Here is a 25,729-nt window from a genome sequence, read left to right as displayed (position 1 = left end):
TAGAAGCAACAACTGAATCTGTGACAACAAACCACGCCTGTAACGAAATACATCCAAACAAATTTGTAAACACAGATGAAAGCTTTTGTTCTCAATATATTCAGTGTTAGCAAGTACTGAGCAAATATACCAGTCTCTCCATTTCATCTGATCTCTTCACAAACCATCAACCGACCGCAGAAAAGTGTCACAATACGATAATCAATGTGGCAGTACACAAAACCAGTCTATACAGATCTATAGGCTCAATGTCAAAGTTAAGATCTGCTGAACTAATTCAGTACCTAGATAATGAATTTGTAATGGCTCACAGTACTCACATGTACTACAGTTATTAGTGAAGATAAATACCACAATTTCCACACTACATCCATTGCCGGGCACAACAGTTGCATCTCCTCAGCAACTCATTAATACACTGCATGTAGCTATTAATTTCTGCAGTATCAAAAAATCAACACCGTATTGCACATGAGAGAGTTACAGGCATGTTAGCATGTTGACATCTCTCAAAGGTTTCACTAAATGCACTCACAAATAATGTCTCCCCCTGTTCAAAAAAAATGTACGTTATCAAAAACCATACATTTTTAATGTGACAAACTCAGTCTACCACGCAGCCCTGCGTATCAAAATTTCTCAGTTTAACTGAATTATCAGCGATCTCAGAACTGCAACACATGAAAGCGTGTCACATATTAGAGTCATAACCGACCTCATGTAATTTCTGGTCAAGTCGGTTCAAATGACTCTGAGCACTATGGGACTTCACTACTGAGGTCATCAGTCCCCTAGAACTTAGAAATACTTAAACCTAACTAACCTGAGGACATCGCACACATCCATGGCCGAGGCAGGGTTCGAACCTGCGACCGCAGCGGTCGCGCGGTTCCAGACTGTAGCGCCTAGAACCGCTTGGCCACCCCTGCCGGCTGAGCAAGTGCATCCAGTGATCAACTCATATATGAGCACCTATGAACTGTCACCTCTGCAGAAAGTAACTAGTCCAGTACCCAGTGATGTTCGTTACTGTATGTATTAATCTCACAAGTTTCCAGAAGCAAATTATAGAAAAATTGAAACTTGCATGTTATAGAATTTTCACAAACAATCAAGGTTACTTCTGAAAAACATCAAGAAAAATTATACTACCAGAACACCCACTGAAAATACTACGAAAAGAATTGTGCATAAAATAATCAAAAAATCCAGTTAAGTAGGACAAAAGCACCTACAATTAATCAGAAAGTTAACGGAGAAGAATATTGGAAGGGTAAGCCATTTTGAAAGCCTCTCCTCCATCACTGAACTTTAGCCTGCGAATTTACATGAAATTACGACCCTATTTTAGACCATCATGTTACCCTTTTATATTAAATCTGACCGACACGCAAGTAAACGCAATCTGATTGTAATTACTTAAGTTTCAGAGTGGGAAGGACTGTCATACACATAACAGAAGAAAGGGGGTAACCATGTTTCACAAAGGCAAAACTGAAATTAGAATCGTCATTGTACACCTCATGCATGTACAGACTGTGTGTGTATAGATATCGAAGGATATCGTGTCTCATAGGTACAATTTGTGCAACACAAATGATTTTGTCATACATTCCATTCCCCACTCAACAGTCAGCACCTCGTGGTCTTGTTGTTAGCCCCACTGACTCTCGAACACGGGGCCCCAGGTTCGATTCCCAGCTAGGTAGGTGATTTTCTCCGCTTGGGAATGTGTGTGTGTGTGTGTGTGTGTGTGTGTGTGTGTGTGTGTGTGTGTGTGTGTGAGGGTCTGTATTGTTCTCATCATCATTTCATCATTATCGACCTACAACTCGCGAGACTGGTGTCACAGACACTTGCACCAGGCAACCGAACTCCCCAGAAAGGGACTCACGGCCAAACAATACCATACATACCGGGTGGTTATAATTAAACTTTCCCTATTTCACGCGTTATAACACGGAAACTAATTACCGTACGAGGACCAAACTTGGGAGCATTAGTGTCAATGACATGGGAAAGAAAAATAATGCAGAATCAATTCAAATGAAGCACTTTTAATGTTCTGCTACGGTACATCATACCATTATGTACCGGTATCATTACTGCTACAAACGTGGTTCAATATGGCGCCCATCAGTGTCCAGAAGAGTCTGAAAGCGCAGGATTGCATACTCCACAGCACAACGAACCATGTCCGTAGATTTGCTGGCTACCTTGCTGCGCTTCAAATCAGCACATACGTGAATGTCCCCCTCGTAAACCCTGTCCTTTAGGTAGCCCCAAAACCAGAAATCACAGGCAGTGAGATCAGGTGACCGTGCCGGCCAAATATTTGGTAAAGAACGGCTGATAATTCTATGGCTTCCTAATGTGTTTCGGAGAAGCAGGTGAACTTCACGAGGTATATGCAACGGGGCCCCATCTTGCATGAAAACTGTTCAGCTCAATGCGTTTCTTTCCTGTAGGGGGGTTATGACATGCTGACGAAGCATATCGCAGTAACGCAGTCACACTACACGTCTTTGGGCCTTGAGCGCCAACCTGTTAAAAAAAGAATGGGCCAATGATGAACGTAGCCGTAAAGCCACAGCATACGGTGACACGTTCACCATACAGAGGAACTTCATGCGCAGCGATTGGAGGTGAAGATCCCCACCCTCGGCAATTGTGTGTGTTCATCTTACCCGTCAGAGAAAAATGACCTCCGTCTGTCCATAGGACAGTCCAGGGCCAACCCTCGTCTACTTCAATCCTTGCGAGAAAGCGGAGAGCGAAGTCAACACGTCGTTGTGCTTTCTGTGGTGCAAGCTGCTGTACGATGTGGACGTTGTACGGATACCATTTGAGAATGATCTGAAGCACCTTCCGTACAGTGGACCACAGGATGTTCAACTATCGTGACACAGAGCGCGCACTGCCTGAAGATCGGGAATTGCGCGCATCGTCGTCTGCCACAGCAACAGCGATTTCATCAACTAACTGTGGTGCAACCGGTCGTTAGCCTCCTTCCGGAGCGACGCCCAGTTCTCCAGTTGATTCGAACTTCTTCGTCACGCTCCGCACAGCAGGTGGAGAAAGAGGGCCCTTCCGTAATCCTTTCAGCCGGCGATATTCTCGAAGTGCAGCTGCAGCATTACTGTTGTTTCGATAACAGAGCTTCACCAATAATGCCCTGCTCCTTTTGTCCAAGCTCATGTTGACACTTCAAGAAGTGCACTGCGACTGGCCAGGTGCGTGAGACTATGGATCACGATGACGAAAAATGGAATCTGCTAGCCATAGTTGGAGCTGGACGGTGGTGCTGTGACGCATGGAAATTATGCAGCCCATACTCCAGACATTAATGTTACCAAGTTTGGTATTCGTACGGTAGTTAGTTTCCGAGTTACAACGTGTTAAATAGGGAAAGTTTAATTATAACCACCGGGTAGAATACCCTTTTACTACCCAATAATCCGGAAAAGGAAACCCTTAGTTTGTGCGGTAGCAGAAATTATCTCGATGACTCCGTCTACATCGGCACGTGTCTCGGAGTTCCCTAGCAACATATATATGCCTATATAGCTGAAAATTCTTGTCTTATAGAATTGAGAGCGTGGCTCAGTTCAGGCTACTTCAACACAGCTTTAAACACAGTTAAAATGAATGCGATTCGTTTCGAGAACTTAGTTCTTGAATGAACACATGTGAAGGTACGGAACAAGTAGAAAGATTCGTTGAAAAATGGTCACTGAGGAGTATAGTAAAGTCGTAGAAATTCCAGCTGTGTTCTGATGCAGTATAATAATCAAAGTCCACACATAGAATAATATGCTCCATGGAGAAACACAATTCAACAGACCACAGGGTTTCCTCCCCCACCGGATATGACAGAGAAACGAAACATATGAAATACTATTATTAATTTCTGCAGCATTGTCTGACAAGATGGTCCAGCATCAATTGAGATACGTCCCCTTGAAACCCAAGATAACTACATTAGAATTGGATCAATATCACGTATACTAAAACAGTTGAAAACGTGAATCCAACGTTTCCACAACAAATATGATTACAAAATATACCGTGAAAAGAAACCTGATTCTCCGTTATCTGAAAGGCCAGGTAATTTATAATCACAACAGCACAGCTTAAATGTTTGATGAAGGCAATAACCTCTCCAAAATCCACAACGGACTCTGTTGAATGCGCTGATCGTGAAATCACAAGAGAAAACATTTGTCCTAAGTGAACGTCGACACGGGCAGTCGTCACAGTAATGGGATAATGTAAGTACTGTGATCAAGACGCTTTCGAAAGCACAATATACCGCACAACATCCAGATTAAACGGAGGCAGTCAAAGTTCGCTCGTCCCGTCAGGATTTACGTCGCAGTTCCTACCTGGAGATGCACCACACTAGCGGACTAATAGGCGACTGCTGATCTTCAAAGCTAACAAGTGACTGTCGTAGCAGCACGAATACACTGTATCAAAGGTATTTAAGCCAATGCAAACGCCTTCCAAGACTATTCACTGTTACGAGTGCTGGATAAAATTAATTCTAAGAACTCGATTCTATCGTCTGCCACATTTCAGCTGCTGAGTCCATAGTCTCCCGTAACTCCTATTCCCTCTCCTACAACAGCGTTCCATCTCCCATGAACATTAGGATTTCATCTCACGTTCCCCATATCCCCACAAAATTTCTGTATCTTTTCATCTTTTGCTTGGACATCGGCATGTATACTTGAACTAGTATTGTTCACGCAGGTTTGCTGTCGATTCTGATAAGAATAATCCCATCATTGAAACGTTCAACGTAACTCACTCTCTGCCCTGCCTTCCAATTCAAGATTAATCCTACTCCCGTTACATCACTTTTGCTGCTGTTGATGCGACATTACATTTCTCTGACTAGAATTACTTATCTTCTTCCTGTTTCACTTCACTGATCCCCACTACATCTAGACTGAGCTTTTGCATTCCCTTTTCTGATTTTGTAGGTTGCTTATTACAGTAAAACTTTTGACATTCCACACTCCGACTCGAAGAACGTTACTCTTTCGTTAGTTATTCATTCTATTTCTCATGGCCTCCTCGTCCCTCTGACAGTCCCTTCCCGGAGATCCGAACGGGGGAGTACTCCATCTTTTGCCAATGGAGAGATCATCACGACATTTCTTTTTTCATTTACAAGCCCCGTGCCCTATAGATACAAACTATGTGTCTTTAATGCATTGGTTTCCATTACCTATTGTATCCTCAGGTCATCGATCATTGCTCATTCTTCCAGCTTTTAGGGACAGCTTCCCTCCCCAAGGGCAAGAGTGCACCCCGAACCTCTCTACGCTCTTCCACATTCTTGACAAGACCGTTGGCAGCACGATGGTGGTTCCTCATACCAGAAGTCTTCGACCGCCATTGCTAATGATTTTATACAAAGTAAAGGCATTGCCTGGGATTGTACGAAGAACCCAGGGCGTTCTACCAAAGACTCTTTCCCTGTACCACAGTGACACTTTTATATCTATTTCGGTATTAATTCAATTCCCGACAGACTTCTCGGTCCAGGTCCAGTGATCAACCTTACACATCCCAAAGGTTCACTGAGTCGTTTATGTTACATTGATTCTAGTTTCTCTGTGCCCTTTATTCTAACTGGACGGGAAGATGAGGACTTAATTTGCGAGTTTATTTATAACTGCACATGCTCAGGATCAATTATTAAGTTGTGATATGGTAGTATAGCGGGACACGGGCTACTGGAGTGGAACCGGATCCAAGTCGAGGATATAGCGAAAATACATATTTTTTTTCTTTTTATTTGCCGGTACACAATACACTGCAGCATCCATAGAACAATTAAGCAACATACAGTTTAACAGACAAGCTCAGTCATCTGACTGAGTAGTACAAGCGGGATCCAGAACAAAAGTTTAGAGATACTTTAGCCAAAGCAAAGATTTAACTTGAAACAATGAAGCAAAATTTAATTTTACAAGCAGACTCAGCAATATAAATAGCAAACAGCTCAAATCCAATGTTTAAACACAGATTTAATTGAAGTAGAATTTACTGGAAACAATTAAGCAAAATAGATTCCAATCCAGTGTTTAAACAGAGCATGATTAAAAAAGAATTTAACTAATAATTTTCAGTACAATAAAACTGGGAAAAATACAGATACTTGAAAATTACATGCACATACATTCATAACTTCACTCGAAATTTAGATGGATGGTAACTTCCTCGCCATATTAAGAACAACATATGACATGTTGATCATGTGTCGGTCCCCTTAATTGACCTCGGCGCCGGGCTACGAGTGGAGTTCAAATGGGTTCAAATGGCTCTGAGCACTATGGGACTTAACATCTATGGTCATCAGTCCCCTAGAACTTAGAACTACTTAAACCTAACTAACCTAAGGACATCACACAACACCCAGTCATCACGAGGCAGAGAAAATCCCTGACCCCGCCGGGAATCGAACCCGGGAACCTGGGCGCGGGAAGCGAGAACGCTACCGCACGACCACGAGCTGCGGACTACGAGTGGAGTAATATCAGCGATGTTACAAAAGTACGTTGACTCAATCTGAACAGGCTAAACAAGAATTAATACAGGCTGTTCTGCTAATTAGCGAGTTAGTTGGTAGCAACTGATCGAGAATTATACTTAACTCTAACACAACCAAAAACAAGAGCACAAGAGGAACATTAAGGTTTCACTTAAACTAATGATTACAAAGAGTATAGTTTACACTGACCCTCCTTTAAAGGGTGTACAAAAATGCTATCCAAAATCAGGGTAAAAATTGCTCTGAACCATCTTTAAAGAGTGGATTAAAATAGAATAAAAAACATCTTGCGGCACCTCTAAACGTGAATTTAAGAACAACTTGGCAAGCTTAAACAGCTTCCAAGGGAGACTTACACCTTTAAACGAATGTATACAATTGAAAATAGTGTGGTTGCACAGAGCAGTCCTTAAAGGCAGATAACAGTTTTTCAGAACTCAAAATACACTAAGATTACACTGACCCACTCAGAATCGGCGAGCACTTTACCTTGAAGATCCCCCATCATGTCGGTGACAGAAGTTGCAAATTACAATACCAAGCAAGCTGGAAGTTCTGTAGAATGTGACACGCTGGAGGGAGCTGAGAAGACCGTCACAACCAAACCAAATCAATTAACAACTACGCCGCCGTGGTGTAGGAACACAGTACACTGCGGATAGGGGATCTCTGACAGTAACCACTAATGGCGAAAATTGAAGAACAACTTCCAAACAGGAACAGTCAAATGGAGCAGCTCACCGCGAAGTGTAGTGGCCACCAGAGCAGCTCGCCAGGCTCAATGCTGCAAGCAGTTCCGTGAGACGACACACACTGCCACATCGAAACCCAGTTGCGCCGTGCAACGTGCAGCTCCGGTGAGGCGTTGGAACAGCCATTAGCCATTCCAGAGTCACCACCACCACCCGGGCGCACCGTTGCCCGCGACGCTCAGCCAAGGCCTAATGCACCCTCAAACACGCGCCCGTGCCGCCAGCACTCCAATGTCCCTTCCGTGTTGATCACAAACTGGCTTTCCATCAGCTCCCTCTGCAGACTCCAGTCTCAACTCCACGATGGCCGAACAAACCAAAGAGGCCACTGCCAGAAGCATACCTGCGAAGTAAACAGTCTGGCCAACGGTACAGGCGCTACGAACTCGAAATGCACGTATGAGTATCAAGTAAATTATGTCTCGCGTTCACTTCCGATGCCTCTCCTCCGTCGCAGCTTGTGAGAGGGTAGGACATTCGAAAAGGGGACATGTCCATGTGTTCATGAATCAGCTCCACGGGCGCGTACTGCAGGTTTACTTTTTCCTGTCCTGTGCAGGTACACAAGGTATATGGCTTATGCCGGGTGAGATAACGTACTTAGAGCGGTTGTAAGTTCAAATGGTTCAAATGGCTCTGAGCACTATGGGACTTAACATCTTAGGTCATCAGTCCCCTAGAACTTAGAACTACTTACACCTAACTAACCTAAGGACATCACACACACCCATGCCCGAGGCAGGATTCGAACCTGCGACCGTAGTAGCAGCGCGGTTCCGGGCTGAAGAGCCTATAACCGCTCTGCCACCACGGCCGGCGCGGTTGTAAGTGTCTGATGTTCAAGAATAATGATCACACCATTCTAGCACTATTGAAAGTATCCCAAAGCCTTTGCCATAGTTCAAGAACTTCTCCCAGGATGGCTCAGCAACTATAGAGATCCAAACTGTACGACATGGCAACAGCAATGAAAAAATCTGTGAATAAACTTCTATGTCTAAACGGTCCCTTGATCACAAAGCATCTGAGGAACTAAAGTGATCTACTGCACACTTTTACTTCCTTTTGATTATTACCAAAGAAAAAGAATTTTGACAGCGTTAATTTTTCCATGTCGACTGAATTACTAGAAGAATTCCAGCACCTGAGCGCTTTTTGTTTAGCTTTATTTTTGCCAAAAAAGGGCTTTCGTCCTTCTACAACTGGCATAACACATTTATAGTTTCGTCTGTATAACATTTTTATCCTATGCATTTTCACTGCTGAGACTATCTGCTTTCTGTAACTTGTGGCTCTTTCTCACCTTCGTATGCGTACCACAAACACTTTTACGTTCACTGATGCACTAGTGACAGCGAGAAATACGTCTTGACATGAACAAAGCTGTACAAAAAGAGCCTGGTTGCCGTATTTCTTCAAGGAAGATTATTTTGTCGGTGTTACACTACAAGAAAGAAGGAAGGAACGAATTTTGTTGGTAATACACTGCACGAACGACCCAACGAACGAACCCTTACCGCCACTTGTGTAGATGTCATCCTACATCGCACACACTCAGCAGTGACGTTGCTGCCAGTTAACGGGAGCTGAGCTCCTAACAGCACTGATGTAATTGCCGCTAAACAGACCAGACTGGCACGATGCGACACAGACGTCTAAAGCGTTACTGCGGAAGATACTTGCTGTTTCCGAAACTATAAAACAGGAGAACTTTGAATAGACATATTCTGAGATTTAAACACTCGTCGGGAACACAAATAATACAAAGTCATATGGCGGACGGGTTCATACGGTGGGATGGCAGCCAGTTCATCCCGCGTAATAGGCAAGCGAATTGCGAAAAACTTTAGCTGCTCTTTTCTAATTGAAGTCACTAACTTACACTATCGGTTTGCTCCTTTGAATGCAATTAGTTAAGCCTGACATCGCAGATACGATGTCAAGGTCGTGTAAACGGAGCCAGTTGCCTGGACGTCGATAAATAAAGACGTGTAAGAAAATACGTGACGATGTTCTGTAGCTTTCCACTTGTGCTTAGTACCATGGAAAATGGAAATCAGCGTTTGGCGTCATTGGCCGGGAGGCCGCTTACGGGGCAGGTCCAGCCGCCTTGGTGCAGGTCTTATTACATTCGACGCCACACTGGGCGACCTGCGCGCCGGATGGGGATGAAATGATGATGATGATGACAACACAACACCCAGTCCCTGATCAGAGAAAATCCCCGACCCAGCCGGGAATCGAACCCGGGCCCCTTAGGACGGCAGTCCGTCACGCTGACCATTCACTGCTTCGTACCATGAAGTGTGCATTACATTATATCATACTGGCGACTGGTACTGGCTTTGCACGGGTGGCTTAAGTAACCACGGCCGGACGACATGTCTGGCGTAGCGGTAATAGATTATATACACAAACCTACATCTTCGATATGTGTGTTAGTTAAAACAATATCAAAATCCCTACAGCAGCGCCCGAGATTAGCCTTCACATGCAGACAGAAAAACGCGACAGCAGGCTTTAATGTATAACACGTAGTGATTACGATATTGCAGTACTCGCTTTATTCAGAATTACGACGCACAAGTTCCTTCGGACATGCATACTTGGCCGAAGGTACAGGTACCGCGGCGACTACAGCCATTATGACATGCATGAAATGTATTCACAGTTACGAGTATAGACAACCATCAGCTGTATACTGGAATGAAAACAATGAAAATTTGTACAGAATTTCCCGTTTATAGCAGGCGGTCGCATCACTTTTAGGCCATCTGAGCACGCACTACGGCCAAATCCAAATTTCCATATGTCGTCATCCATGTGTCTAGAACCTGCACTCGTATATTCATTACGAATATTCTCGTACATGGGAGACATTTTAACTGAAGGTCACTTGCCCGGTGATGGCGTATAGATACGATAATGCAGTGCCTCTTTTGTTCAGGATTACAATGCGATGTTCCTTCGGGCTTTAATATTCTCTTTGCTCTCGTCTTTTCTCAGCTGTCTATGATCGTTAATGGTCTTCTCTCTTTCTCAAGTAACTGGAAACCTATTCCATTCATACATCACCGGTTGGTCAAAACCTGTTTATCTTCTCCAGCAGTAATGATATTTAGAACATCAGCATGTGCTATGATAACAATCTCATCGATTTTTTCACTGAAATCTGTTTCTTTTCGCTTGTGAACGTCCGACAATCTTCGCGCATGTTTTTATAGTTGTCTGCATTGTTGATATAAGCTTATACGTTCGGTGTACAGTTCCTCGGCTTTCTCGTGCTTTTCAACAATAAATCATCACTTCCCACTTAGCTAGTGTGACACTACGACGAATAGTTAATTTACACTTTCGCAGACCGTAATTGGAAACCACTTGACAGATGGCAATTTTCTTCCAGTTATTTCGTGAGAGTAACACTAAAACAAACAAATATTCTCCATTCCTCTGGTATCTGTGAATAACTGAGGAACGCAAAAGCCTTTACTAGTAGTGTGGACGCAGAAGTCCCGCTTCAAATTGCACTAATTACAGACACCCTCTTTATAAAGGGAATAAAGCCCCAAAGGAAATAAATTTATTACGCTACCTGAGTGCCATGAGGTATGGTTCGCCACAGACACACATACTTCGCGCATCGGATGTTCTTTGGCATCTGATATGATTTATTATGGACCATTGATCAATTTCCTCATTACTGAAATTACGTTTGGATCCCATAAGAACATTTACAACTCTCTTAATCAGCAGGACGTACACTAATAAGCCAAAACATTATGACCGTTTCCCACGGCGAGGCTGAATGCCGCCTAGTGGCGTTGCAGACTCGTCAAGCGGTAACAAAAGTTCGTAAGCGAAGCAGACACGGACGGGGGATCACCCTAGCGAAGATATGGGCTGCAAATGGGGAAATCCACTGAGATAAGCGACTTTGACAAATGTCAGATTATTATTATGCACAGTCTGTGAACGAGTGTTTCGAAAACGGCGAAGCTGGTCGACTATTCACCTTCTACCGTCGTAAGCGTCTATGGAAAGAGGCAGAAGGACAGTGAAGCTGCCACTTGGTGCTAAATGGTTGAAGTCCACGACTCTTCACAGAACGTGGGGTTCGGAGGCCTGTCCGTCCTCTAAAGCAGGATAGATGGTGATCCGTGGCATCTCTGCCGAAAGAGCACAAGGCTGGTGCACGCACAAGTGTCTCGAAGCACATCGTTCATGGGACGTTGTTGAACATGTAGCTCCACAGAAGACCACCCCTACGAGTTCACATGTTGATCCAACGATATCGTCAATTACAATTTCAGTGCGCACGGGACCATCAGTATTCGACTGTTTATTTATTTATTTATTTATTGTTCCGTGGGACCAAATTAAGGAGAAGTCTCCTTGGTTATGGAACGAGTCAATACATGGAATTATAACACGGTAGTAGAAACAGATAAAATGAAATATAAAAAACATATTCAGGCGATAAGTCTTAAGTTTAAATAAAGAAAATCAACAATGTAACACTGGAATTTGCTTAATTTTTTAGCTCTTCCAGGAGCTCCTCGACAGAATAGAAGGAGTGAGCCATGAGGAAACTCTTCAGTTTAGACTTAAAAGCGTTTGGGCTACTGCTAAGATTTTTGAGTTCTTGTGGTAGCTTATTGGAAATGGATGCAGCAGAATACTGCACTCCTTTCTGCACAAGAGTCAAGGAAGTGCATTCCACATGCAGATTTGATTTCTGCCTATTAACTGAGTGAAAGCTGCTAACTCATGGGAATAAGCTAATATTGCTAACAACAAACGACATTAAAGAAAATATATACTGTGAGAGCAATGTAAAAATTCCCAGACTATTGAATAGGGGTCGACAAGAGGTTTTCGAACTTACACCACACATAGCTCGAACAGGCCGTTTTTGAGCCAAAAATACCCTTTTTGAATCAGAAGAATTACCCCAAAACATAATACCATATGACATAAGCGTATGAAAATATGCGAAGTAGACTACTTTTCGTGTTGAAATGTCACTTATTTCAGATACTGTTCTAATGGTAAATAAAGCGGCATTTAGTTTCTGAACAAGATCCTGAACATGGGCTTTCCACAACAGCTTACTATCTATCTGTACGCCTAGGAACTTGAACTGTTCCGTCTCGCTTATAACATGCCCATTCTGTATGATTAAAATATCAGTTCTTGTTGAATTGTGAGATAGAAACTGTAAAAACTGAGTCTTACTGTGATTTAGCATCAAATTATTTTCCACAAGCCACAAACTTATTTCATGAACTACAATATTTGATACTGTTTCAATATTACACACAAGATTCTTCACTACCAAGCTGGTGTCATCAGCAAACAGAAATATTTTTTAATCACCTGTAATACTACAGTTTCTGAACAAGATCCTGAACATCAGTGGCCCCAGCACCGACCCTTGGGGAATGCCCCACTTAACAGCGCCCCATTGCGACTGAACATCACTACCACTCTCAATATTGTGGAGAATTACCTTCTGCTTTCTGTTCTTAAAGTAAGAGATGAACCAATTGTAAGCTACTCCCCTTACTCCATAATGGTCCAACTTCTGCAGTAATATTTTGTGGTCAACACAGTCAAAAGCCTTCGTTAAATCAAAGAAAACACCTAGCGTTCGCAACCTTTTATTTAATCCGTCCAAAACCTCACAGAGAAAAGAGAATATAGCATTTTCAGTTGTTAAACCATTTCTAAAACCAAACTGTACATTTGACAGCAAATTATGTGAATTTAAATGCTCCAGTAACCTTGTATATACAACCTTCTCGATAACTTTAGCAAACACCGATGGCATATAAATAGGTCTATAATTGTCAACATTATTCCTGTCTGCCCTTTTATAAAGTGGCTTCACCACCGAGTACCTTAATCGGTCAGGAAACCGACCACCCCTAAAGGAAAAGTTACAGATATGGGTAAGCACTGGGCTAACATACGTAGAACAATACTTCAGTATTCTGCTAGATACCCTGTCACATCCATGAGAGTTCTTGCTCTTTAGTGATTTAATTATTAACGCAATCTCCCTCTTGTCAGTATCATGGAGGAGCATTTCAGGTAACAGTCTCGGAACACTTTTTTCTACGAGCACTATATGATCCCCTGTTGGGACTAGGTTTCTATTTAGTTCACCTGGTATATTCAGAAAGTGATTATTAAATACTGTACATATATGCGACTTATCAGTAACACGGACATTCCCACTACGCACTGGTTCTATATCCTCGACCTGTCTCTGCAGACCAGCCACTTCCTTTACGACTGACCATATGGTTTTAATTTTATCCTGAGACTGCAGACCAGCCACTTCCTTTACGACTGACCATATGATTTTAATTTTATCCTGAGACTTAACTATTCTATCTGCATACCACATAATTTTTGCCTTCCTAATAACATTTTTAAGCACCTTACAATACTGTTTGTAATGGGCTGTTGCATTTAGATTTTGCCTGTTTCTAACGTTTTGATACAATTGCCATTTTGTTCTACAAGATATTCTTATCCCTCTAGTCAGCCACCAAGGCTGCATGTTTGTGCTAGTACCCTGTTTTGAACGTTCTAACGGAAAGCAACTTTGAAAGAGCACAAGAAAAGTCTTGAGAAAAGCATTATATTTATCATCTACTGTATCAGCGCTATAAACATCTTGCCACTCTTGTTCCTTGATAAGGTTTACAAAGGTCTTTACAGCAACTGGATCAGCTTTCCTAAACAGTTGATAACTATATTTAAAATGTCTTGCAGCACAAAAATCTTTTAGACTTAAAGTTTGTGCATCATGATCTGAAAGGCCATTCACCATTTTGCTAACAGAATGCCCTTCTAGTAATGAGGAATGAACAAAAATGTTGTCTATGGTTGTTCTACTGTTCCCTTGCACTCTCGTTGGAAAGAATACAGTTTGCATAAGATTATATGAATTAAGGAGGTCTACCAGCATCCTTTTCCTTGCACAATCACTTATACAATTAATGATGAAGTCACCACATATAACTAACTTTTTGTATTTCCTATGAAGTGAACTAAGAACCTCCTCTAGCTTTAGCAAAAATGTTGTGAAGTCGGAGTCTGGGGATCTATAAATAACAACAGTAAGAAGTTTAGCTCCATTAAATTTAACCACACCTGCACAACATTCAAACATCTTTTCAGTGCAGTACTTTGAAACATCAATTGACTCAAATTGGATGCCGTTTTTCACATACATGGCTACTCCCCCACACCGCAAAGAGCTCCTAGAAAAGCTGGCAGCCAACCTCTATCCTGGTAAAGGAAGCCTCCGAATTATCTCCTTATTTAAGAAATGTTCAGATATACCAATAATTTCAGAGTCAACATCTATAAGCAGTTCACTAACTTTATCTCTAATATCTTGTATATTTTGATGAAATTTACTAATTCCCTCATTACTCGGATACCTAAGCTTTGTCAAAAGTGGTTCCTTTGTAAGAGAGACTTCCCTTAAGCAGGAATACCTATCAGCTGACTTCAATCTAAAAAAGTTACAGCTCTAACACCAACTACTGCATATGCTGTCACCTATAAGCTTTGCCAACCTACCCTTCCCATACCAGTTGAGGTGCAGGCCATGTCTAGCGAAATCCGTCCTGCTGATAGACTCCACCGACACCACTGAAATGTGACTCATGCTTTCTGTCATCAGCGCACCCCCAAGTCTCATGTTATCACGCCTGACGGCTGTATTAAGATGAGGCCGATCGTGACGCTGAAACAGTTCTACGAAATGCACATTCGTGTTGCCAGTCTGAGTGGCTATCTTTTCCAGGTCACCATCTATGTCATACTCCCCATCCCTATCAATACTATTACCAGCTCCTCCCACAATCACTACCTGACCCTCTTTAGTAAAATCCCTACATAACCCCCCTATGTTAACAGTCACCTGAGCCAATCCTGCATTAGGCTTCACAATGCTGGTGACCTGGTACTCACTACCCAATACTTCCTGCAACTGCTGGCCTACACCTCTACCATGAGAACTACCTAACAGCTGAACCTTCTACCTCTTCGACTTTGCAACTGTCCTAGCCACCGCAACTGCTGTCTGCTGCATACTTCTTACATCTACAGCTATTAGAGATTCCTCTCCACTAGACTCTGACAGTTGGTCATATCTATTGCAAACACCAATAGTAAAACTATCTGAAAATCTTCTTCTCCTAGCAGATCTCTTGCCAACAGCCAGCTCCCATTCCCCACCCCCCTTCTCCCTCCTCATCCTATCTAGATCCTCCTGTGCGTTTTTCAACTGCACCTGAAGGGCACAGATCTTACGCTCCTGCTCCTCTATCAACTTACTCTTGCTACATAACCTGCAGTTCCAGGAGAGGATCTCACCAGAATGCCCACTGGCTTCCCCACTGCATTCCCCCCAGTGAAAATACTTCGAACAAGTCTCACACCGCAATCCACTACTCACGAACCTATGGCAAAGCCCACACTTCTCACTCATGGTAAAATTTTACGCTTATTGAAACGAGAAAACTACTTATCTAAGTTCCGCTACTACAATAAGAAGATGTTAAAAACCTGACTACAATAATCACTGACTTACTACTATACAAGGGAAGTAACTGCTATTATTAACAGTATTAATCAACAACAAATGAGAATATAACAAAAGCCTAATACAGAAAGAGAGTCAAACGTCTAATGACACAGTAACGAAACTGTAAACAGTTCCCAAAAGGTTCTTCTGAAATTATTTCACCAGAAAACACCATGAACACCGGTTGAAGACTACTAAAGTTCCTAAACAAAACAACTATACACACACAATTAGCGGAAACGTGTCGGCTCTTCGAGTGAATCACATTTTTGCCACGTTAGATCGATAGTCGTCTCCACAAACGCCGTCATAGAGGTGAATGGCGGCTCGAGACGTACAGAGTTCCACCGATGCAGGCTGGTGGGAACAGTATTATGCTAAGGGAGACATTTTTCTTTGCTTGCATAGGATCTGTGGTAGTAATCTAAGACACGCTGACAGATGCGAACCACCTGCATCCCTTCATGCTTGATGTCTTTCCCAACGGCGATTTCATCTTTCAGCTGTATAACTGTCCGTATCTCGGAGCTGGAATGTGCTACAGTGGTTTGAAGAGCATTATAGTGAACTCACTTTGATGTCTGGTCGACCAAATTCGCCTGATGTAAATCCTATGGAACACAACTCGGTAGTTTTCGGGCGCCATCATCTTGTAAGTAGATCAGCTGCCCGTTATTTACGCGAATTACATAACCTCTGTGTAGACATCTAATGCCACATACCACTACAAACCTACCAACAAGCTGTCGTATCCCTCACTCACTGATGTATTCCGTTCCAAAGAAGCACATACAAGCTATTAAGCAGGTGGTCGTAATGTTTCGGCTCATCCTTGTATACCAAAATCGTGAATTCAACCAGGAATTTGCAACACTTGTTGGTTACGAGCTGATAATGTAACTGTATCACAAAATATATTGTCAGACTGACGAAGCAGCTGCTATCCAGAAATTCTAGAGTCAGACACGTTCCGTGACCCGAAAATAATTTACTAAAACGAAAGAATTCTTTACTACCTGGAAACTGATATGGGAGCAGTAGTGGCTTTGATTGAACTATTGATTAAATTAAAGGTACCACATCATTTCCTCCATTAGTTCTGCACGAGGCATTGGTGCAATGCTTCATGATTGCTCAGTGCCGCCATCACACAAATATATCTCATTTAATTAAACTGAGGAGGGAATGAAACGTAATTAAAGCTATTATATTCTCTTTAACCTTGCAGTTATTGTTGGATCCCAAGAATACAGATGTTTTACAAACAGGAGTAAGATTAATGTTACATCACTCACGTGGTACCTTCGGCATAAAAAAAAGGCCTTCTTCATAACGTAAATTTGAGAAAGACATAAGAAGCAAAAACGTTTTCCTGAATGGAATACTGGCTTGCTATATTCGACCGCAAATCAAATACAGTATGTAAACAGAGCGTTATCCGCCCCACATTAATCGTAACCACAAACTTTACTCTGCTTTTCATTTGACATCAGTGCGTAAGAAACTCCCTATTCCAATATGACTCACCAAGTATTTAGTTGCATAAAATATTACCTTGAGTTCTACAATACATACATGTAGAAAAGCTGTACATAATTTTGGTTATAACTTCAATAATACAAACGCGTAACTCTATCATACATACCTCTCTCCCTCTCTCTTCCTCAACATAATTCAATGCAACCACGTTCATCACCACACCAAATCACACACAGCCAAAGCACACTTTCTTCATTCAATAACAGCCTCGAACAGAACAGACATGAATAAGAAAGTCCGTTCAAAAATTCACAAGCCATGTGGAGTGTCTCAGCGTCGTCGTTTCTCATTGGCCAACGCCAATGATTTTAGACAGAGAAACTGGCGTAGCAGACGCAACAGTGAACATACGTAAGTCGATCGGTGGGCACAGATATGACAGCAAAGAGTAGAAGACAAGTAATAAACGTAATACTCAGAAACTGGCAAATGTAGGAGGCAACTTTCAACTTTAATGAACTGAAGATGAGGAGGATATTGTCCTTGCTAAGACTGTTATTTTTCCTCGAAAGTGAAAGACTACTGGGTTGGTACGAATTCTGTAGTAATAGGGAATGCCGCGGATCATACTAGCCTCTCCGTACCTGTCTAGTGATCACTGACCAGTTACATCTCACAACTAGTGTAATATGTGCCATGAAAGCGCATTAGTTAAGAAGACTGAGTTAAACAAACTGTCTATATTGGGTAATGAATGACGTTGTCATGCAGAAGTAATATTTCACCAAGCTGATAGTTTTATTTTCACAGATTTTCCAATTTTGAAGGCCCTTGGGCACATTTTCCATTACCCTATATAGCCCACAGCCGATTTTTACATACAATGAAACCAAACTGGGCAGTAGCACAAGAAAAATTTTAAATGTTTAAAACAGTGCCAAATAAAAGCCACTCCACTGAGGCCACACCACCCTGTCATTCTTGCAGAGTGCGATCAAAAAATCACCCCAGTTTTTGTTAAAGTTGTTGCTAGTAAGATGAATTTCCGTTGCTTCTCTCATAACAGAGTACTAGAATGACACTCTGCGAACAATTCTTCATGAGCTACAAAAATTTGTTTCTGCAACAACTGGATAAGACATAGAAAAAATGAGAGTAACATCAACTGTATCGAAACAGTGAAATATACAATCCAAATAAAATGCACATGTTATAATTTTAGGTCTACAATAGACAAATGATTATAAACTTCACACCGAGGTGACGAAAGTCAATGCATTGGCGGAGCTGTCATTTTCACTCAAGTGATTCATGTAAAAAGATTTCCGACGTGATTATGGCCGCACGACGAAAATGAACGGACTTGGAGCGCGGAGTGGTGGTTGGAACTAGACACGTGGGACATTCCATCTCAAGGAATTCAATATTTCGAGAGCCACTGTGTCAAGAGTGTGGTGACAATACCGAATTTCAGGCATACCTCTCACCACGGACAACGCAGTGGCCAACGGCCTTCACTTAACGATCGAGAACAGCATCGTTTGCGTAGAGCTGGCAGTGCTAACAGACCAACAACACTGAGTGAAATGACCGCAGAAATCAACGTGGGACGTACGACGAATGTATCCGTTAGGATGGTGAGGCGAAATTTGGCGTTAATAGGCCATGGTAGCAGACAACCGACGCGAATAACTTTGCTAACAGCACGTCATCATGCAGCTCCTCTTCTGGGTTCTTGTCCGTATTGGATGGATCCTAGGCTACAGAAAAACCGTGGGCTGGTCAGATGAAGCATGATTTCAGGTAGTAAGACCATAAAGTAAGGCAAGAGTGTGGCGCAGACATAAGTTGTCAACAAAGCACTGTGCAAGCTCGTGGGAGCTATGTTTACATGGAATGGACTGGGTCCTCTTGTCCAACTGAACCGATCGTTGTCTGGAAATGATTATGTTCGGCTACGTGGGGCCCATCTGCAGCCATTCATGGACTTCATGCTTCCAAACAAAGATGTCTTGTCAGTGGGCCGATTTCTTGAGTCCATACCAGGTCGGGTTGCTGAACCATGTAGGGAAAAAGGAGGTCCGACACGATATTAGGAGGTATACCATGACTTTTGTCACATCAGTTTATACACTACTGGCCATTAAAATTGCTACACCAAGTAGAAATGCAGATGAGAAACGGGTATTCATTGGACAAATATATTATACTAGAACTGACATGTGATTACATTTTCACGCAATTTGGGCGCATAGATCCTGAGAAATCAGTACCCAGAACAACCACCTCTGGCCGTAATAACGGCCTTGATACGACTGGGCATAGAGTCAAACAGAGCTTGGATGGCTTGTACAGGTACAGCTGCCCATGCAGCTTCAACACGATACCACAGTTCATCAACAGTAGTGACTGGCGTAGTGTAACGAGGCAGTTGCACGGCCACCATTGACCAGACGTTTTCAATTGGTGAGAGATCTGGAGAATGTGCTGGCCAGGGCAGCAGTCGAACATTTTCTGTATCCAGAAAGGCCCGTACAGGACCTGCAAATGCGGTCGTGCATTATCATGCTGAAATGTAGGGTTTCGCAGGGATCGAATCAAGGGTAAAGCAACGGGTCGTAACACATCTGAAATGTAACGTCCTCTGTTAAAAATGCCATCAATGCGAACAAGAGGTGACCGAGACGTGTAAACAATGGCACCCCATATCATCACGTCGGGTGATACGCCAGTATGGCGATGACGAATACGCGCTTCCAATGTGCGTTCACCGCGATGTCGCCAAACACGGATGCGACCATGATAATGATTTAAACAGAACCTGGATTCACCCGAAAAAATGACGTTTTGCCATTTGTGCACCCAGGTTCGTCGTAGAGTACACCATCGCAGGCGCTCCTGTCTGTGATGCAGCGTCAAGGGTAACCGCAGCCACTGTCTCCGAGCTCATAGTCCATGCTGCTGCAAACGTCGTCGAACTGTTCGTGCAGATGGTTGTTGTCTTGCAAACGTCCCCATCTGTTGACTCAGGGATCGAGACGTGGCTGCACGATCCGTTACAGCCATGCGGATAAGATGCCTGTCATCTCGGCTGCTAGTGATACGAGGCCGTTGGGATCCAGCACGGCATTCCGTGTTATCCTCCTGAACCCACCGATTCAATACTCTGCTAACAGACATTGGACCTCGACCAACGCGAGCAGCAATGTCGCGATACGATAAACCGCAACCGCGATAGGCCACAATCCGACCTTTATCAAAGTCGGAAACGTGATGGTTCGCAATTCTCCTCCTTACATGAGGCATCACAACAACCGCAATTCTCCTCCTTACATGAGGCATCACAACAACGTTTCACCAGGCAACGCCGGTCAACTGCTGTTTGTGTACGAGAAATCGGTTGGAAACTTTCCTCATATCAGCACGTTGTAGGTGTCGCCACCGGCGCGAACCTTGTGTGAATGCTCTGAAAAGCTAATCATTTGCATATCACAGCATCTTCTTCCTGTCGGTTAAATTTCGCGTCTGTAGCACTCTTCGTGGTGTAGCAATTTTAATGGCTAGTAGTGTATTATACCTCACAGGAATTAAATCTGACCCACAGAAGATGACACATAGGTGTCGAAACATGTCTGGGTAAATAGTAAGTGTTCGCATAAAGCAGATTTTGAACACAAACCCAAACGAAGTATACAAGTTTGCATGCACTACTTGTGGTCAATGGATAGAGGTAAGGCGCCCAGTTTGACGAGAGGCTTCGTGCACAGGTGGCGGACCAGTACGGGGCGTACCTGGACTCGCACCTGCACATGGCGCTGGCGTTCGTGCCGATCCTGCTGAGCTGCTGGATCCGGTCGCTCAAGTTCCTGGTGCCGGTGTCGCTGCTGGCCAACGTGCTCACCGTGGCCGGCCTCATCGCCACGCTGTACTGCCTCTCCCTCGAACTGCCCAGCCCCTCGGAGCGGCAACTCGCCGTCTTCAGCTGGTCGCAGCTGCCGCTCTTCATCGGCACCGCCATCTACGCCTTTGAAGGGATTGGTCTCGTAAGTAACGACATAACCTGTTAAATTGTTCCCCCCCTGCAAGCTTTAAGACCAAAGAAAAGTTTTTACAGACTAACAATACGGCGACAGATCACTGCTGACGATCATTTCATTACAAAGTAAGAGTGCACACAGTGCAACGATTTCGCTCGTTCCAAGAGATTAAAAGAACACCCACTGGTGTCCTTGATAAGGTTCAGATGATCTGTAACACAAAGCGGTTATTACACTACTGGGCAAAAGTTTTCGAACGCATTTCACAACTATGGATTTGTACTTAAATCAGGAATTAGGTTTCGAATGTTCTATCTTGCATGACTATCAAGAGCTTTGATGGGAACCCAGTTCTAAGCAAAGAAGGGAAAGCAGAAAGGTGGAAGGAGTATGTAGAGGGTCTATACAAGGGCGATGTATTTGAGGACAGTATTATGGAAACGGAAGAGGATGTAGATGAAAATGAAATGGGAGATATGATACTGCGTGAAGAGTTTGACAGGGCACTGAAAGACCTGAGTCGAAACAAGGCCCCCGGAGTAGACAACATTCCATTAGAACTACTGACAGCCTTGGGTGAGCCAGTCCTGACAAAACTCTACCATCTGGTGAGCAAGATGTACGAGACAGGCGAAATACCCTCAGACTTCAAGAATAATATAATAATTCTAATCCCAAAATAAGCAGGTGTTGACAGATGTGAAAACTGCCGAACTATCAGTTTAATAAGCCACGGCTACAAAATACAAACGCGAATTCTTTACAGACGAATGGAAAAACTGATAGAAGCCGACCTCGGGGAAGATCAGTTTGGATTCCGTAGATATGTTGGAACACGTGAGGCAATACTGACCCTACGACTTGTCTTAGAAGAAAGATTAAGGAAAGGCAAACCTACGTTTCTAGCATTTGTAGATTTAGAGAAAGCTTTTGACAATGTTGGCTGGAATACTCTCTTTGAAATTCTGAACGTGGCAGGGGTAAAATATAGGGAGCGAAAGGCTATTTACAATTTGTACAGAAAGCAGATGTCAGTTATAAGAGGCGAGGGACATGAAAGGGAAGCAGTGGTTGGGAAGGGATTGAGACAGGGTTATAGCCTCTTCCCGACGTTATTCAATCTGTATATTGAGCAAGCAGTAAAGTAAACGAAAGGAAAGTTATGAGTAGGTATTAAAATCCATGGAGAATAAATAAAAACTTTGAGGTTCACCGATGACAATGTAATTCTGTCAGAGACAGCAAAGGACTTGGAAGAGCAGTTGAACGGAATGGACAGTCTCTTGAAAGGAGGGTATAAGATGAACATCAACAAAAGCAAAACGAGGATAATGGAATGTAGTCGAATTAAGTCGGGTGATGCTGAGGGAATTAGATTAGGACATGAGACACTTAAAGTAGTAAAGGAGTTTTACTATTTGGGGAGCAAAATGACTGATAATGGTCGAAGTAGAGCGGATGTAAAACGTAGACTGGCAATGGCGAGGAAAGCGTTTCTGAAGAAGAGAAATTTGTTAACATCGAGTATAGTTTTAAGTGTCAGGAAGTCGTTTCTGAAAGTATTTGTATGGAGTGTAGCCATTTATGGACGTGAAACATGGACGATAAATAGTTTGGACAAGAAGAGAATAGAAGCTTTCGAAATGTGGTGCTACAGAAGAATGCTGAAGATTAGATGGGTAGATCACATAACTAATGAGGAGGTATTGAATAGAACTGGGGAGAAGAGGAGTTTGTGGCACAACTTGACTAGAAGAAGGGATCGGTTGGTAGGACATGTTCTGAGGCATCAAGGGATCTCCAATTTAGTATTGGACGGCAGCGCGGAGAGTAAAAATCGTAGAGGGAGACCAAGAGATGAATACATTAAGCAGATTCAGAAGGATGTAGGCTGCTGTAGGTACTGGGAGATGAAGAAGCTTGCACAGGATAGAGTAGCATGGAGAGCTGCATCAAACCAGTCTCAGGACTGAAGACCACAACAACGACGTCATAACCCGTCCCGATAATAAAACACGTAGAAGCAAGTAAAGACACAGCGCCTGTGTTGTGTATTCGACTGGTTGTTTGCATAGAGGGGCGCTGAAGATTACCGACAACACCGACGTTCTTTTACCTAAGACGGTTCTATTCAGATAAGCCTCATTCCTGTCTGTGTAGCAACCATTTCACATTGGTTTACTATCCATTGTGTGCATCTACCAGCGTGTTTGTACACCTGACTAGGTTCACACTATATCACCTCATACTTGGAGAGGAGGAGAAGACTGGAATTGAAAAACGTATTGTAGTTGTAGCTATGCGTCAGTAAGTAGTAGGGACAACAGCAACAAAAGTTGACGTAGCCCAGTCTACAGTGATGTACACATTGAAGCGGTAAAAGAAATCCGGTGCCAACGCCGCGATCTGGAAGACCCTAACTAACACCATACAAGGAATATGAGTTCATTTGTGTATAGAGTAAACATCAGATGACTCTTACTGCACCTGAAATGGACGAGAAAGTAAATAGCACGCGAGCTGCTCCAACTTCTCCCTCAGCTGTGCAACTCCATCTATGTGAACAAGTGAGGCGTAGCGCCGTATACCGATCCTGCCTTGGAGGCGGTTAAGTGGGAGATGTGTCTCAGAGCTGTATAGCGACAGATGGTGACGCGAGACTGGACGCGCACGTAGTTTATGTATCAGCCGATAGAGGACAGTACTGGATAGGGGACTGTGATTTAGTTTCGATTGTGCCCATTAGAGTGCATTAATATAATAGAATGTTTTTCATAAACTGTTCTAGTATTTTAATAAAGTGTTATTATGTCTTTTTGTGTATGTAAAATGTTATAAATGTGTTGTAGCAGTATGAATGATGCGTGAGTGTGGTTTAAGGTTAATATGAAGATAAATATTTAACGAGTTATGTAGTGAGATTTAGAGTGGGAACATTTCGAAGAAGTATGGATGTGGACAAAGGGGATTTTTGTAGAATAGATTTGTAAAGTAAGTTTATGATAAAGGGAAAGTTAATTCAGGTATAAACAACAATAGTAAATAACTTTATACATAAACAAAACTTCAGCATATTAGATAATTACGTCGGTAAAAAGTGCAGTCGTTAGGTTTACTATTTTGCGATTGGTTATTGATGAAAAGCGCGGACTGACGCGGGAGAATGTTGTTTTGCTATTGGCTGTTGAGTAAACTGACCAATGGTAAAGCAATATTTTTCGCGCGCCTTTCTCTGCTGGTAGAGAAAACTTAGAGTATTCTAGAGAAAGAGAGGAGTCGGAGCGTAGCCATGAAACAGTTCGGACGTGTGTAGTAGTAGTTCCGATGGAAATGATAAGTTGCCGGATCTAGCAGTGTTTCATACATCAAAAGTGTTGTAAAGTGACGGCATAATTATTCCGATGGGTGTGTGGAAATTTCGGTGCAAAAGGTGGGGTAGGAGAGTTTATTTTTTCAACTCGTTCATATGGTTGGAAATATTAGAAAACCGAGATTTGCCAACAAAATTTCGCTTGGGAAAACTTTCTGCAGTCAAAAAACTTGGAAAATTTCGGACTTTTTTCCGTTTTTTCAAAATATCTCAGTTTCATTTGCTCGTATCGCTTTAACGTCTCTTTTCTTTTTTAAAGAGCACAAAATTCTCTACAAATTTGATTCTTGCCATTTTTTTCTACTCCCAATATCTAAGGCGCTACAGCGCCTCAAAAAATACAAATTTTTCAAATTTTGAGCATAGTGGCAAGATACCTTATTTTTGAACACTATTTTTTCAGTTTCTGTTTGTGTAGCATAAATACATTATACATCATGTTATATGTTGGAATTTACCACCTCACTTTCAAGTATTCAATTTCTTTGTATGCAACATGAGGATTGCTGGGCACCCAACTATTGTAATTCTTACATCACTACCTGAAGTTCACTATGGGCCATCTCAGCCCTGGTATTTGTAAAACTATAAATATAAAAATACATCATTAAGACACACACACACACACACACACACACACACACACATACACACGCACACAAAATAAATTGTCTCAGGAAACTGAACTATTATTAGCTACAATAGGCAACCTAATTAGGTAGGTAATTACTCTTGTGTATAAAATCCACACAGTTGACATTAAAAATAAGTAGCTTTATTACAATTAAAATGCATTGACAGTTACTAAAAATGTTGACAGTTCTGGGTGTCTAATACGTGTAATATCGCACATTAGCGCACTTGAGACAGATATGAGCATCGCTTCCAACGTTTTGATGGGACAGGTTCCTCAGTGTC

The 25,729-nt window shown here is 42.6% G+C and overlaps 1 protein-coding gene across 1 annotated transcript in view; it reads left to right on the top strand.

Annotated features, from left to right (window-relative positions):
• The window catches only part of LOC126481402 (proton-coupled amino acid transporter 1-like), a 277,953-nt gene that overhangs the window by 218,560 nt on the left and 33,664 nt on the right, over positions 1 to 25,729 (top strand). Inside the window, exon 7 of the mRNA XM_050105131.1 lies at positions 21,172 to 21,447. Within this exon, the coding sequence (XP_049961088.1) occupies positions 21,172 to 21,447 (276 nt within the window). The remainder of the gene's footprint in view (positions 1 to 21,171; positions 21,448 to 25,729) is intronic.

The sequence above is a fragment of the Schistocerca serialis genome, chromosome 5, assembly GCF_023864345.2.
Source record: "Schistocerca serialis cubense isolate TAMUIC-IGC-003099 chromosome 5, iqSchSeri2.2, whole genome shotgun sequence".
In the NCBI taxonomy this organism is placed as follows: domain Eukaryota; kingdom Metazoa; phylum Arthropoda; class Insecta; order Orthoptera; family Acrididae; genus Schistocerca; species Schistocerca serialis.
This window is presented reverse-complemented; position numbering and strand designations above follow the sequence as displayed.